General features: G+C 37.5%; 1 protein-coding gene across 1 annotated transcript in view; it reads right to left on the reverse strand.

Moving 5' to 3' along the window:
• Positions 1–7,224, reverse strand: part of UPF2 (UPF2 regulator of nonsense transcripts homolog (yeast)) — a gene marked incomplete at its 3' end in the record, with an annotated part of 44,231 nt that extends 37,007 nt beyond the window's left edge. Inside the window, exons 1-3 of the mRNA XM_009586908.1 lie at positions 6,854–7,224; positions 5,012–5,791; positions 385–545 (exon numbers count right to left, since the gene is read on the reverse strand). Of these exons, the coding sequence (XP_009585203.1) occupies positions 385–545; positions 5,012–5,791; positions 6,854–7,215 (1,303 nt within the window). The remainder of the gene's footprint in view (positions 1–384; positions 546–5,011; positions 5,792–6,853) is intronic.
• Between the last annotated feature and the right edge of the window lie 5,248 nt (positions 7,225–12,472).

The following is a 12,472-nucleotide window of genomic DNA, read 5'->3' on the forward strand; positions in this document are numbered from 1 at the left end:
ATTCTAACATATACAGTTCTTTAAATATTAAAAAATGCATTACATTAAATTGAAAGGATTAGGTTAAAACATTTTTAATTTTCCATTTATTCCTGTATTACCTGAAACAAAGCTAAATAGATACTACTTTAAAATAATTATTACTTAATTACTTAATATTACTTAAATAGATCTACTTACTTACACAAGTTATGTTTACATGTTAGGTTTAATTACTTTAATAAAAAACTATGTATTATTCATTCTTTGATATCCTTAAGGGAGAAAACCTAAATAAAAAGAAATCAATGGGAAGAACACATCAGTAAGAGGGTTGGGTTAGCTTTCCCACCACATCTAAGCCAAGTCCAGCATCCTGTTTACTTGCTTTAGAAGATGTCCTACCCTCAGGTGTTGGTTTCTCCTGGGGAAGGTCAGGCATATTTTCATCCAAAAGATCAGCTAGAGATTGAGAATTTGCCAACAGCTTCTGATAGGACATTGCAAATTCCTCATATTGCTTGTGTCGATCTTCACTCAGCTCTCCTTTGGAGTGAAGAATGCGCCTACAAAAACCAAAGTTACAGTAAGACGACTTTTTTTCTTAAAATGTATTTGAGCTATGCTGAGCCACTACCAATTTCTCTGAGCAAAGCTAACCTTCCCTCTTTGACGGAACTGTGAGAATTCTAGTTTAGACCGCAATAGCAAAAATTTGAGCAACCCTATTTTTTTTTCCAAACAACCATACTGAATTACTGACTTCAGTATCATTGAAGGTAGTACAGTCACAGAAGCCCTAAGGTCAATGTCCAAAGAGAAAGACTAACTTATTTTTTTGTCATGACTATCCTGTAACAGTCCTGCACTATGAAAAGACTTTTGCAGTAAATTAAAACATTCAACTTGCATGAAAGCATAAAAGTTACATAAAAGTTGCTTTGCATCTGTAAGAATACATTTCCATGTTGTTCAAATGATTAAATGGGCGATCATTGCCAGGAGGCTCAAAAAAGTTGCACATTAAGACCAGCCCATTAATTTTCCAACAAACCAAATTATTTCACTTGCTTTTTGTTTTCTTTTATGAAACTATCCATACTTATTTTAAATTCTCATTTTTAAAATTGAAATCCATTGTCAAAAGCAACTTGCATTTGAAGGAACATAATCACTGCTTACAAGTGCACAATAAAGCAGTTTCAGGATTACATGCAGAACAGTACAACTCAATTTTCTTACCAAACTACAATTAAGGCCATCTTGGATTTCAGACAAAAAATATCAAGAACTTTCAGTAGTTTGAACCAAATATACAGAACAAGGGAATCTCTGCTAGTACAAAGCTTGCCACAGAAGACTGATGAAAGACTGTCATCCTTGATTTTGGGTTAACTAAGAATAAGCTGGTTGCTCATTAGCAATGTTCTAGTTTGTCCTCAACTACAGCTCCCGAGAAGTGCATTTTGCCATCCATGGCTTGATCCACTCTACATGAACAGTTATTATATGGACAAGGCACAGTCAGTTCTTTACCAGTAAGGGACACTTCAGCCTGCCTGAGCTGTTTGGGGACCTACTGCAAAGATACAAACGGGCTCAGATCAAAGACGGACTTTCAAAGGGAAGCTGACAGAATGAGCTTGCCTAGCAAGTTTCCAATTTGTTTTACAGTAACTTGAATAATGCTAGTAACATTGGACTAACTAGCTGTAACCACTTACAATGCACCCCGCACTGAGATGAAAGCATCAGAAGATAAAGTTTGAAACATGGTGCGAATGCCATAATTCCTAAAGCAGGTAGCATCAATACATTATCATTAGGCTTTTATTAAGCAATAACTATACAATCACATTCTTGCCAGAAGACCAAAACAATTTATAGCATAAAAACTCTAAAACAGTTTAAGCAATGTAAGTTGAGGGATAACAATCTTGGCATTTTTCAGTTCCAGGTTAACTGTAAAACAAAAGTCATCTTTGTACACAACACATTCACAGGGTGAGCAACAAAATCCCTATCTGCTCAGAACCAAAACTTGACATAGATGTCTTGCTAGAGGGCAAGAAGTAGTAATGCTAGCAAAAGTTCTATTTCTTGTCCCTCTTGCAAAAACACACCTATATAACATGTATTACCTGCTCCTCCAAAGTAGAGCTAACAAATTAAATAACCACTGACAATTTCTAAAGTGCAGTAGTTCAGTTTGGATTCAGGAAACATGCTAAGTGCCAATTCATAGCATTTCCATGGAGACAGCTATGCATTAGGTACCCTGCTCCTGCAAAGTAGAGCAAGAAAAATTAACAAATTAAATAACCACTGACAATTTCTAAAGTGCAGTAGTTCAGTTTGGATTCAGGAAACATGCTAAGTGCCAATTCATAGCATTTCCATGGAGACAGCTATGCATTAGGTACATATTTTAAGTTTAAAATATACCAGCAGCCTCATTTAAAATATACCAGCAGCCTCAAACATGAGCATTGAAGCTCTGTGCTATTATTAAAAACCAAAAAAGCAAAGTGCTGCAACAACAGTACAAGAGTTTCAGTTCTCAGTTTTAGTTCCCAAAAGACAAGTGTTAACAAATCCAAGCAAGCTAAAGCATACTAAGCAAACTTTAAAAAGCACAATTCATTTTTGGATGCAATTAAAAGTACAGCATACAGTACTTATCTTACTTTATGTCTCTTCAGAATTTCATGAAGTGCCACCATGCAAGTTCAGCAGATCTTAAAAACATCCTTAATTTAGACAAAAGAAGTTTCTTCCATATCTAAGACATTTTTGAAGAATCAAGTTGTTTCCTTCCAATGACACAGCCTGCACAGGTTTTGCTGTGCCCTTAGCTGTGTAACCAAACAACCATCAGGTTCTACTGTCAAAGTGTAACTCAAGGTAGTTTTCCTAATTATCCCCTTGCAGAAACCGTTGTGTCTAATAATGCTTTAATTTTACCTAAATGATTCAGCAGGTAACACAATATTAAAGCACTGTTAAGGTTAGCATATTAATTTTCAATTAACTCAACCAATCTGTACAGCTTGAGTTATTTCACAGTCACTCTCCTGACAGAGGTAAATTCAAGAGGTATTTACCTGACAAAATATCATGACCTAAACATAAGACACTGTTGATGCACAAGAGGGAACAGGTCACTCCCTGTTCACTTCACCAGTTCTGGAATAACAGTAGGAATAAAAGCTGTTGCTATCAGCAAAGCTGATCAGGTTTCAAATACACAGAGGTCTGGTTTTTTCCAATAGTATTATTCCTTTTTTTTTTTAAAAAAAAAACAAAACAAAACCAAACAACAAAAAACCAACAACACATCACCACAATCACTTTTCAGAAATCCACAGTTTAGGAAGATTTCTATAGTATTCGAAGACTTCTTACCAGGCAAGTTTCTGTCTTTGACCTCACGCCTTGCACATCCATAGCATGCAAATGCCAAGCATCTCTCGTTACAGACACGTTGTAAGCAAATAAAATTAGGCAGGAAAGTTTTTTGATGTCTTGTATCTTTAACAAAACTTATTCCCCAACTTTTAGTAAGCAGCTAAAATAAACATCTAAAAGTTCAGACAGAGATAAATAATAGAATTATCTTCATCCAGTGATAAACTATACTTCTTCACATTCCTTCCCCAAAACAAAGCTTTGCACCCAAGCTCATAGGGATAATTCAGATAAGGTGCATAAAGAGGTCTCTAGTCTGATCTACTCAAAGCAGGCTCAATGAGATCAGACGAGGCTGCTCAGGGCTCTATGCAGTCATTTTTATCCAGTTGTGCAAGTAAACATTAAAGTATATTTCCCTCTCGCAGATCACTTATGTTCTTTCTTCTTCATGGTTTCTTAACATTCTTCATATCTCTTGGAATTTTTTTTCACTTTATTTCCTAACCTACAGACTTTTCAACACTCACTCATTGAAATCCCAGACAGAACCAATGTGCCCAGAACCAGTTATAATTGTGAAAGTATAAAAGTTCATATTCATTAACTTTAAAAAAATAACAACTAAGTCAATAACACACTTGAAAGTAGTAAGGTACTTGTAGAAATAATGGTAGCTCAAAAGTCAGTTTATGGTCCTGTGAAATACACCACTTAGCTGACCAAGACCAGACACGACTGCAGCACAGTACCCATCAGCACAATGGATCCAAGTTTAAAGCCTTGATTTGAGAACATAAAATTTTAATGTACTCCAAGCATACATTTGGCTCCAGACCAATGTTCAGCCTTTTAGTTGAAACCTGTGCCTACACACAGTAACATGTTCATTTCTATCTGCTTGCAATGCTTCCAAAAGGATTTAAGAATGACCATGTTTTAAGTCCAGAAGTTGGGTTTAGGCTGGCTCCAATAATGACAATTCAAGATGCTTTAAAGAAAAGCAAACAATTATGAAACAATGTAGTCATGGTAGAAATTAAATTATTCCAATCTTAAAGGTGTGTATATTCATACCCTTCCGTATTAGTATTTCATATACACATTTAAGAGGATTTGAATCAAATTGTCTATACCTTCCAACACTTCAATATATAAAATTTGCCCACATTAAAGTGTAAGGGATACCTTGTTAGTCTAACCTAATTTTTCCTCCATACTGGTATACTAAAAAAAGTAAACAAGCCAAAGCCATTGTGGCGTATGCTCCATTAGATACATGTGGGTGGAAAGGGAGAAATTAGATTGTGCCAACTGGAAAAGGACAGTACCAGCTGGGAAAGAAGCTTTATTCTCAAGCTGCTAAGGGAGCATCACCAAGCCTACAGAGAACTAAAGCTAAAGGTCAACCTCCATTTTCTTTAAAGATATTCAAAGAGTCTGTTTGGTTTTTGCTTTTTAAGTATTTGGAGCAAATTTAGAACTTTTTTTAGATATATTGCAGAAAACACTTATCTACTACACACTGCTAACAGACTTTGTTTACAAATACTGCGACAAAGCTAGCCATTTCATAAATAACTATTTTTCTCTCCATAAATAAAAAGCAACATTCAAGTATCACCTGTTTTGTCTTTCAATATTTTGTAGCTCCCTGTGGTCCCTTTTCAGGTGTTTGGTCAAAGACGTAAAGTATTCCTTCAACAAATTCTGGAAGGGCTGTTGTTTCTCTGGGCTAATTATTTCACTAGGAGGAAAGCTCAAGTTAAACTTCTCTGCAACAGTTTTTACTTTCCTTGGTACCAAACCAGCAATGTCATCTCCACAATGCCGACAAAAGCTGATAACCACAGAAACATGAGTGTGGGATTCTCGATCAGCGTTAATAATATTTTTAAGCTGCTCATAGATTAAAGACAGACCTTCTTTGTCAGTGAAAATCCCGACTATTGTCAATTCTGCAATGAAACGCAAATCAGTTCTTAACTTGGTAATGTTGGGAGTCTTCTCTTCCTTCCTTGCTTCAAAATGTTTTTTCCAAGCCTGAAGTAGTGAAGGAGCAAAATCAGCATAGCGCTGGTGAAAGAGGGAACACAAGTGCACAGCGCAGTTCACATCTGATATTTTCAGTTTGGCTTCCACAATAGAAGCTACTGCTTCTGCAATGTATTTGCTTAAATTCAGGCTATTAAAGTCATGGGACAAGGAGTCCCTTTGTTGCTCTGTAATGGTTTTTAGCTTCTTAACAAAAGCTGTGTTCTTCTTCAAACTGGAATCTAGTCTGCTGAAGAAGTTTTCCTCGGGGCGATTGTCTGGTGCATTCTGGTTTTTGCTGCGAAGCTCTTTTCTTGCCTGATGGCGCTCCCAAGCCTCCTGATGGAGCTGATGTGCTTCCTCTTTTTCTCTAAGAGAAATAAAAATTAGTCATTTTTGTTACAGAACCTTACTTTCATGTTAACAGTTCAAGGGAAAAAAAGTCATAGTTGGAAATCATCCAGTAGTTCTAAACACAATTTCCCCTTAATACTCTATTTTTAAATATTTAACAAGTTAATCCTAGAAAGCTAAAGCATTTGCTTCTTAAACTACTCTGTTTAATATTTTTGCTGCAAAAGGCAAGTACTACTTGTTACAAAATGAAATTTCTCAAATATTTCTATGCAGAACATATTAATCCCAACAGCCTTAGAAAATATAAACATAAAACTCCATTTATTCCAGACAGAGATGAAGTTCTTACTGAAGAGGACAACAACCTTTCAACAGGTTACTGTATTACACGGTTAAGGGAAATCTTTTATTCCCAGACTACTGAAATTACACAGAAAATTTTAAATAGGTAAAATACATCTATCCCAGCTAGAATTCAGCTATGACATTGCCTCTTAGAAAGTGACATATTTCAAACACAAGACTGTCTGGAATCTTTACATAGAATCTAAAGATGCTATATTCAACACTGTAGTACCTTTTGATAACATACCAGGAAACATTGTCTTCACAATATCACATATTAAACTGCCAGGTTACATTCTGTGTTTGCCATCCAGATTTCAATTGTCTATGATTGATTATAAGAAATTACAGCCAACCCTCACAGTAGATTTGTTCCTGTTATGGTCTGTGGACCTGTTAGACCCTGTATTCCCTGTTTTATGACACCAACACTTCTCCATCTTAAAAGAAACTGTGCTTCTTTATTCAATCATATTTGTGCATTACAGGGTCATCACATGGCGAACACTATCAAAAACCCATATTACAGACTAAAGTAACAGAGGTTAGAGGTGAAAATCAAAATTACATAGAAGTCATAAAGCATGCTCAGCTAGCCATGTAAAATTTATAACGCTACATACAACTTATAAAAAATAACTTAAAAAGTTCATCTTTTAAAATTCTGCCCACAACCCTGACAGCAGGACTACAGCATTTGGCACAATTAAACCATTAAAAGACAACTTACTTCAGCTGAGCAGCTGCTTCTTCTTGTTTCTTTTTCTCTTCCTCCTCTTGTTTCTTTTTCTCCTCTTCTTCAAGTTTCTTTTTTTCTTCCTCTTCTTTCTTCTTTTGCTCTTCTTCTGCCTTTACTTTATCCTCTTCTTTTTTCTTCCGCTCCTTGTCTTCTTTTTTTCTTTTATCCTCTTCCAGTTTTTTCTTTTTATCTTCAGGAACCTTTAAAGTCTCTTTCTTCATGCCAACCTTGACATCTTCTTTTGGCTTCTCCCTGGTGCTCACTGGTCGCCTTTCACTAAATTCTTTTTCTTTATTATTTAACGGAGATTCTTTTTCTTCCATATTTGCTGGCTTTTTGCGCTCAGCTGGCATTGTGTTACCCAGGCAAGTCTGCAGAATTACAGGAAAGTAAGTACTTTTAACTTGTTGTTGATATATTAAAGTCACTTTCACAGCCCACCCATACTCACTTAGTTCTTAACTAAGTAAGATAATTCACAAATGCCTGACTCATCAGAATAAAATACAGGTTTAAGGTAAGTTTTCTTGAACTAAGGAATGGACCTAACAACAGGTAAAAACTAATCATTTTGATATAGTGTTATACTGCAAAGTTGCCTTCAGCATGAATTGTGAAGTAAAGGCATTTGAAATTTCTGCTACTTGAGGAATACAAGATTTTGGAACACAAGCAGAAGTCCATCTGAAAAAAAAATCCAAGACTGACGAAAGCAAAGTACCCCCAACTTAAAAATTAATCAAAATATTTGATTCATCAGCATGCACCTGTGCCTCACTGACCTTTCGACACATATCCTAAGAATACTCCCCATTCCACTACCTCTACTTAGGATCATAGGATAATGCAGGTTAGACAGGACCTCAAGAGGTTCAACCTCCTGCTCAAAGCAGGGTCAACTATAAGGCCAGAGAAGATTGCTGTAGGCTCCAGTCTTGAAAACTGCCATGGAAGGACACTGCACAACCTCTCTGGTCAAGCTGCTCCAATGCCTGACTGTCCTCATTGTTAAAAGGCACCATCTTGTTCCCCTCTTTCCTTATCCCTACCAAGATTTCCCCAGTCATCTCAAGCACTCTTCTGTATAGCACAAGTACCAGCCCAAGTACCACATGCTGTGCTAAGATGTATGCACAAACCTCCCTGCCAGCAGAACAAATGGAAATGATAGCAGAAAGGCTCCAATTTGTATCTCTTTCTACTCAACCAATGTTTTTCTGGGGACTTCTAGGAGCTTTAGCATCTTTGGGGTTTCTAGCCCTCTAAGTTTTAGTTTCATGTGGCTAAGAATCCAAAAGATAACAAATATTGAACAAAAAAAGGATAGAATCACAGAATAATTTAGATCGGAAGGAAACTCTGGAGGTTACCTAGCTCACTCCCCTGCTCAAAGCAGGTCAAATCAGATCAGGGACTTGGCTAGCTAAGTTTTGAGTATCTCCAAGGATGGAGATGCTACGGCCCCCTCTGGGCCTGTTCCAGTACCTGAATAACCACACTGTGAAAAACCTTTTCCTAATATCATCCTGGAATTTGCTATGCCTCATCTTGTGTCCATTTCTTCTCATGCTATCCCTGTACAGCTGTGAGAAGAACCCAGTTCCATCTTCTGTTGTAGACAGTAGCAAGACTTCCCCTTCACTTCTTACAGATGAAGAAACCCAGTTCTCCCAGTCTCTCTTCAGATAGCACATCCTCCGGCCTCCTAATGATCCCGGTGGCCCTCCAGTGGACTTGCTCCAGCATGTCAATGCCCTTCTTGGAACAGAGAATCTACAACTGGACGTGGTGTCCAGATGTGGTCTAATAAGTACCAAAGAGAGGGGAAGACTCACTTTCCTCAACCTGCTGTCTAACTCTTGTTACTACAGCCTAGAATGCAGCTTGCCTTAATGCAGGGGCATTCTGCCAACTCATGTCCAGGATCAGATAGGGCCAGACAGGACTGAAAGAGGCAATTAGAACCACCTAAGCCTTATTTACTTCAGACTACATTAATTTCTTAAAACAAAAAATAATTTTCACATATTTACATGTTCAAGTTAAATGCATATATAGGCAGGACTGATGGGACATGATTGCATGTGATACCTCCTAAAAAACCATCACTTAGTTTTTATTAGTAACACCAATTTGATTCCCAACTGCCATCCCTACTTTTGCTTAACATTTTACTCTGACTGGATGATGAAAATATGCTAGATTCACATATTTCCTGCATCTACTCAACAAAGTGGATAATGAAACACTTGCATTCCAATCTAATGTAGAGTGCTTCTAGTATTATTTTTAACTATTTTGAAGGATATTTATAAATAAGGCATCACAATAAAGAAAATCTCTGTTTCTAACTACGTATTCCCCATTCCCTACCCCACCCCCAAACCATAACACGACAGATTCATATACTGACTATCCCATGTGGAACGCTGCGTTACAATTTTTAAGACGTTTGTCCAGGTCTTCTGAAGAAAAAATTGCTTGCAAAAATTCACCGTATATTCAGATATGGGCAGAGACAACTTACCACTGGAGAACCTATTGAGGACTTGGCCTCTTTGACAGCAATTGGCAACAGCACCAACGAAGAAATGTTTCTGACACTGATTTATGGAAGTGAGACCAATCAAATCAGCATTGCTTAAACAAGTACTAGCAAATTTGGCTCCCTAATGCATGTCTACAACTAAAAGATTTCACAGCTCAACATCTCAGAACTACGTGGATTTCAAAAACACTGATCTACATCATCTTAAAACAGTATTATTATTAAATCAGTACTTAACCAAGGCGGGGGGCGGGGGGAGGGGGGGGGGGGAATCAACAAAACCCAAACAGCTAAGCAGCCCCCTCAAATTAAAGCTCTGAACTAATTTTTCGATCTCTGTAGGCCAGCTAAATGGGACCTGTTCCTCACAGATCCATTTGGGAGATGCAAATCCTCTACATGTTCTGTTTCAAATTCAACAATAACAATTATCAACCATTTCTCAGTACGAATCCACGCTGGAAATTCCATCAGTTTGAGATAGCTAAACTCTCTCTCCCACCATTTTTAATAAAAGGGGTTTGAAAGGGAAACTTTTAGCATTTAAACATCACCATAATATCTTACTAGTAAGACTAGGTCCATTGGAACATTGCATGAGACTCTCCCAATAATTGTATTAAAGTGTTTTTCACCAAGAAGTCTATTAAACAAAAAAACAATAAAGTACAAAAACACATTCATTAAAAAAAAAAAAGTGTTAGATTCTGAAAGGTAATGAATTGGGAGCTAACTTTAAAAAGAAAATATTGTGAAAAAAAGAGTTGTTTGATTAAAGAGATGCTGGAAAGACATGCCACAATTCCAATATTCCGGCTTTTATCTTTGTCCCCCACCTGTTGTTAGTAGGGTAATTCAATAACAACTGGGGAAAAACGAAACAAAATATCCAGCTACACATGTAACTTTTAACAACATGGTCACTTACCAAAATCATTACACTACTCAAACTCTCATTAATTTTAGGAACTCAGAATTCTGTTTTAAAGACATATCTGACATTTGCTTGTATAAAAACAAAATAGAGAAGATAGGATAAAAAGAAAAGGGATGGAGCATAACTGGGTACATTGTGATTTCGACCATAAGACAGTATTATCTGCTTTTTCCCCATGAACACTAGTGACCAAAAAAACCCCAACAATCTAGTTTATAATCGATTTCTGTCCTGTATCACAGAATACATATATTACAATACTCCTCACTACCTGCTACGTATATAGCTCCTTATCTCACAAACCCTTCCGATCGCACTGCCAGCTCATTTATGTCTACCAACCACTGATCGCAGGAGGCAGGCAGCGCGGTTGCTGCCTCCAAGCTATGCACAGACTGATTCACCGGTCAGCACACGAGTGTCAGCTAACAGCACAGAGAAAACAGAACTGTCCACTGAGCGTATGCTATAGCCCTTCCCTCAGCAAGAATATTAATTTAGACCTTGTTACTTTTCCTCAGCTGCCAGTTATCACAAGATCTGTAGAAAGTTTATACCTTCAAAATATGTGCCTAATTTGATTGAAACTGGCAGAAAGTTTCAAAAGTTGTGGGAAGCAGCAGGCTTGCCTGGGTCTCATTTCCACAGGAAATAAGGCTGAAGATACAGAGTTTGGTCCAGATTAAGGGAATGGAAAGGAAACACTAAGAGAAACTTCATCATTAAGAAACTTCTATTTAATACCCAATGTTTATGTGAATGTACCGATGAAAAGGAAAAAATTACATGAACTTCATGAGCCAATGGATAGGAAGAACTGGCGCTCACAGCTGAAAATTAGAAAGGACAGCAGAGACAAATACAAGGCAAGCTTTCCATATGCTTTTGGACTCTTGGCAGTCCATTTCTGTAGTGACATTTAGATGCTTTAACACTTTATCTTCTTAGTTTTATCACTTAAAGATGTTATTTTTCCAGAGAAAACTATTTATCTTAATTTTTCACTATTTGACCTACCTTAACTCAATCTTAGTTAAGAAATTTTTTATTGTACCTGAATTTCTACTTAGCTTTTGTCATACCAATCTCAGAATTTGAAAAACTGAGGGGATTGGGTTCATGATACTCTAGGTTCAGAAACTTAAGAAATAGGTCTTGAAATGCACAGGCAACATTTAAGAGAAAGCATCCATGTACTCCCTCTCAAGGAAACCGAAGATTCATAAAAGGTATTCAGCATCATTAATCTAGTCACCATTCAGAATAAAAGGATAAACATCAACACCTTGGTTTGATATGCTTGAATCCTCTCAAATCAACAAAACCATCCAATTGTCACAGACTGCAGTACCATGAACCAGACCTTAATCCTTGCAAACACAAGTACGGGGGGAAGAAATACGGCTTTATTAAACTAGCAATATTGAGATTTTTCCACATTCTTTTTTACTGCTACTGGAAATCAAATTGTTCACATAAACAATCCTTTATGCAACTACTTTATTACAAAAGAGATAAGGGAGATAAAGAATGTAGGCAAGATGTCCCACTTCTGAAATCATACCACTCGAAAATTAAAAGTTTCAAGAATTGAAATGCAATTAAGGTTTCTCTCAAAGTAAGGGAAGGAAAATAAGAAAAATACCATGGTCAATCAGAAGAAAATAAACTTAGCCATAAGTTTTGAAACATGAGACACTGAGCAAGACAGGAAATTATAGTGCAGAGAAAGAAGCCCCCCCTACACCCTGGCAGGGAGGCAGGCCTGCCTAACCAGCCGGGCAGTTTTACTTTCGGTTCCATACGTCTCGGAGAAAGTGTTTTGCTGTCAGATCTGCAGGAACACGCTTTTCATCGGGCAAAAGAGGCCTACGGACAAGTCACTAACTATATGCGGAGCAAAAGACTTCTTAGCTAACAACCCTCCTCGCTTTCCTCAGGACGCCCCTACACATGCCAATCCACGTAGGCAGGCTTTCCCACAACCCAGCCACCTTCTCAGGCTCTGCCTTCCCCGCTCGCACCGCAAGACAGAGGAAAAACAGCGACCTGCCCCGCTCCCTGCCACCGCCTCCCCGTGCCCTGCATCCCCCCTCACCCTAGTCCTTCCTCCTCCTCACCCCCT

This window comes from Fulmarus glacialis, unplaced genomic scaffold (genome assembly GCF_000690835.1).
Source record: "Fulmarus glacialis isolate BGI_N327 unplaced genomic scaffold, ASM69083v1 scaffold6781, whole genome shotgun sequence".
Lineage (NCBI taxonomy): Eukaryota > Metazoa > Chordata > Aves > Procellariiformes > Procellariidae > Fulmarus > Fulmarus glacialis.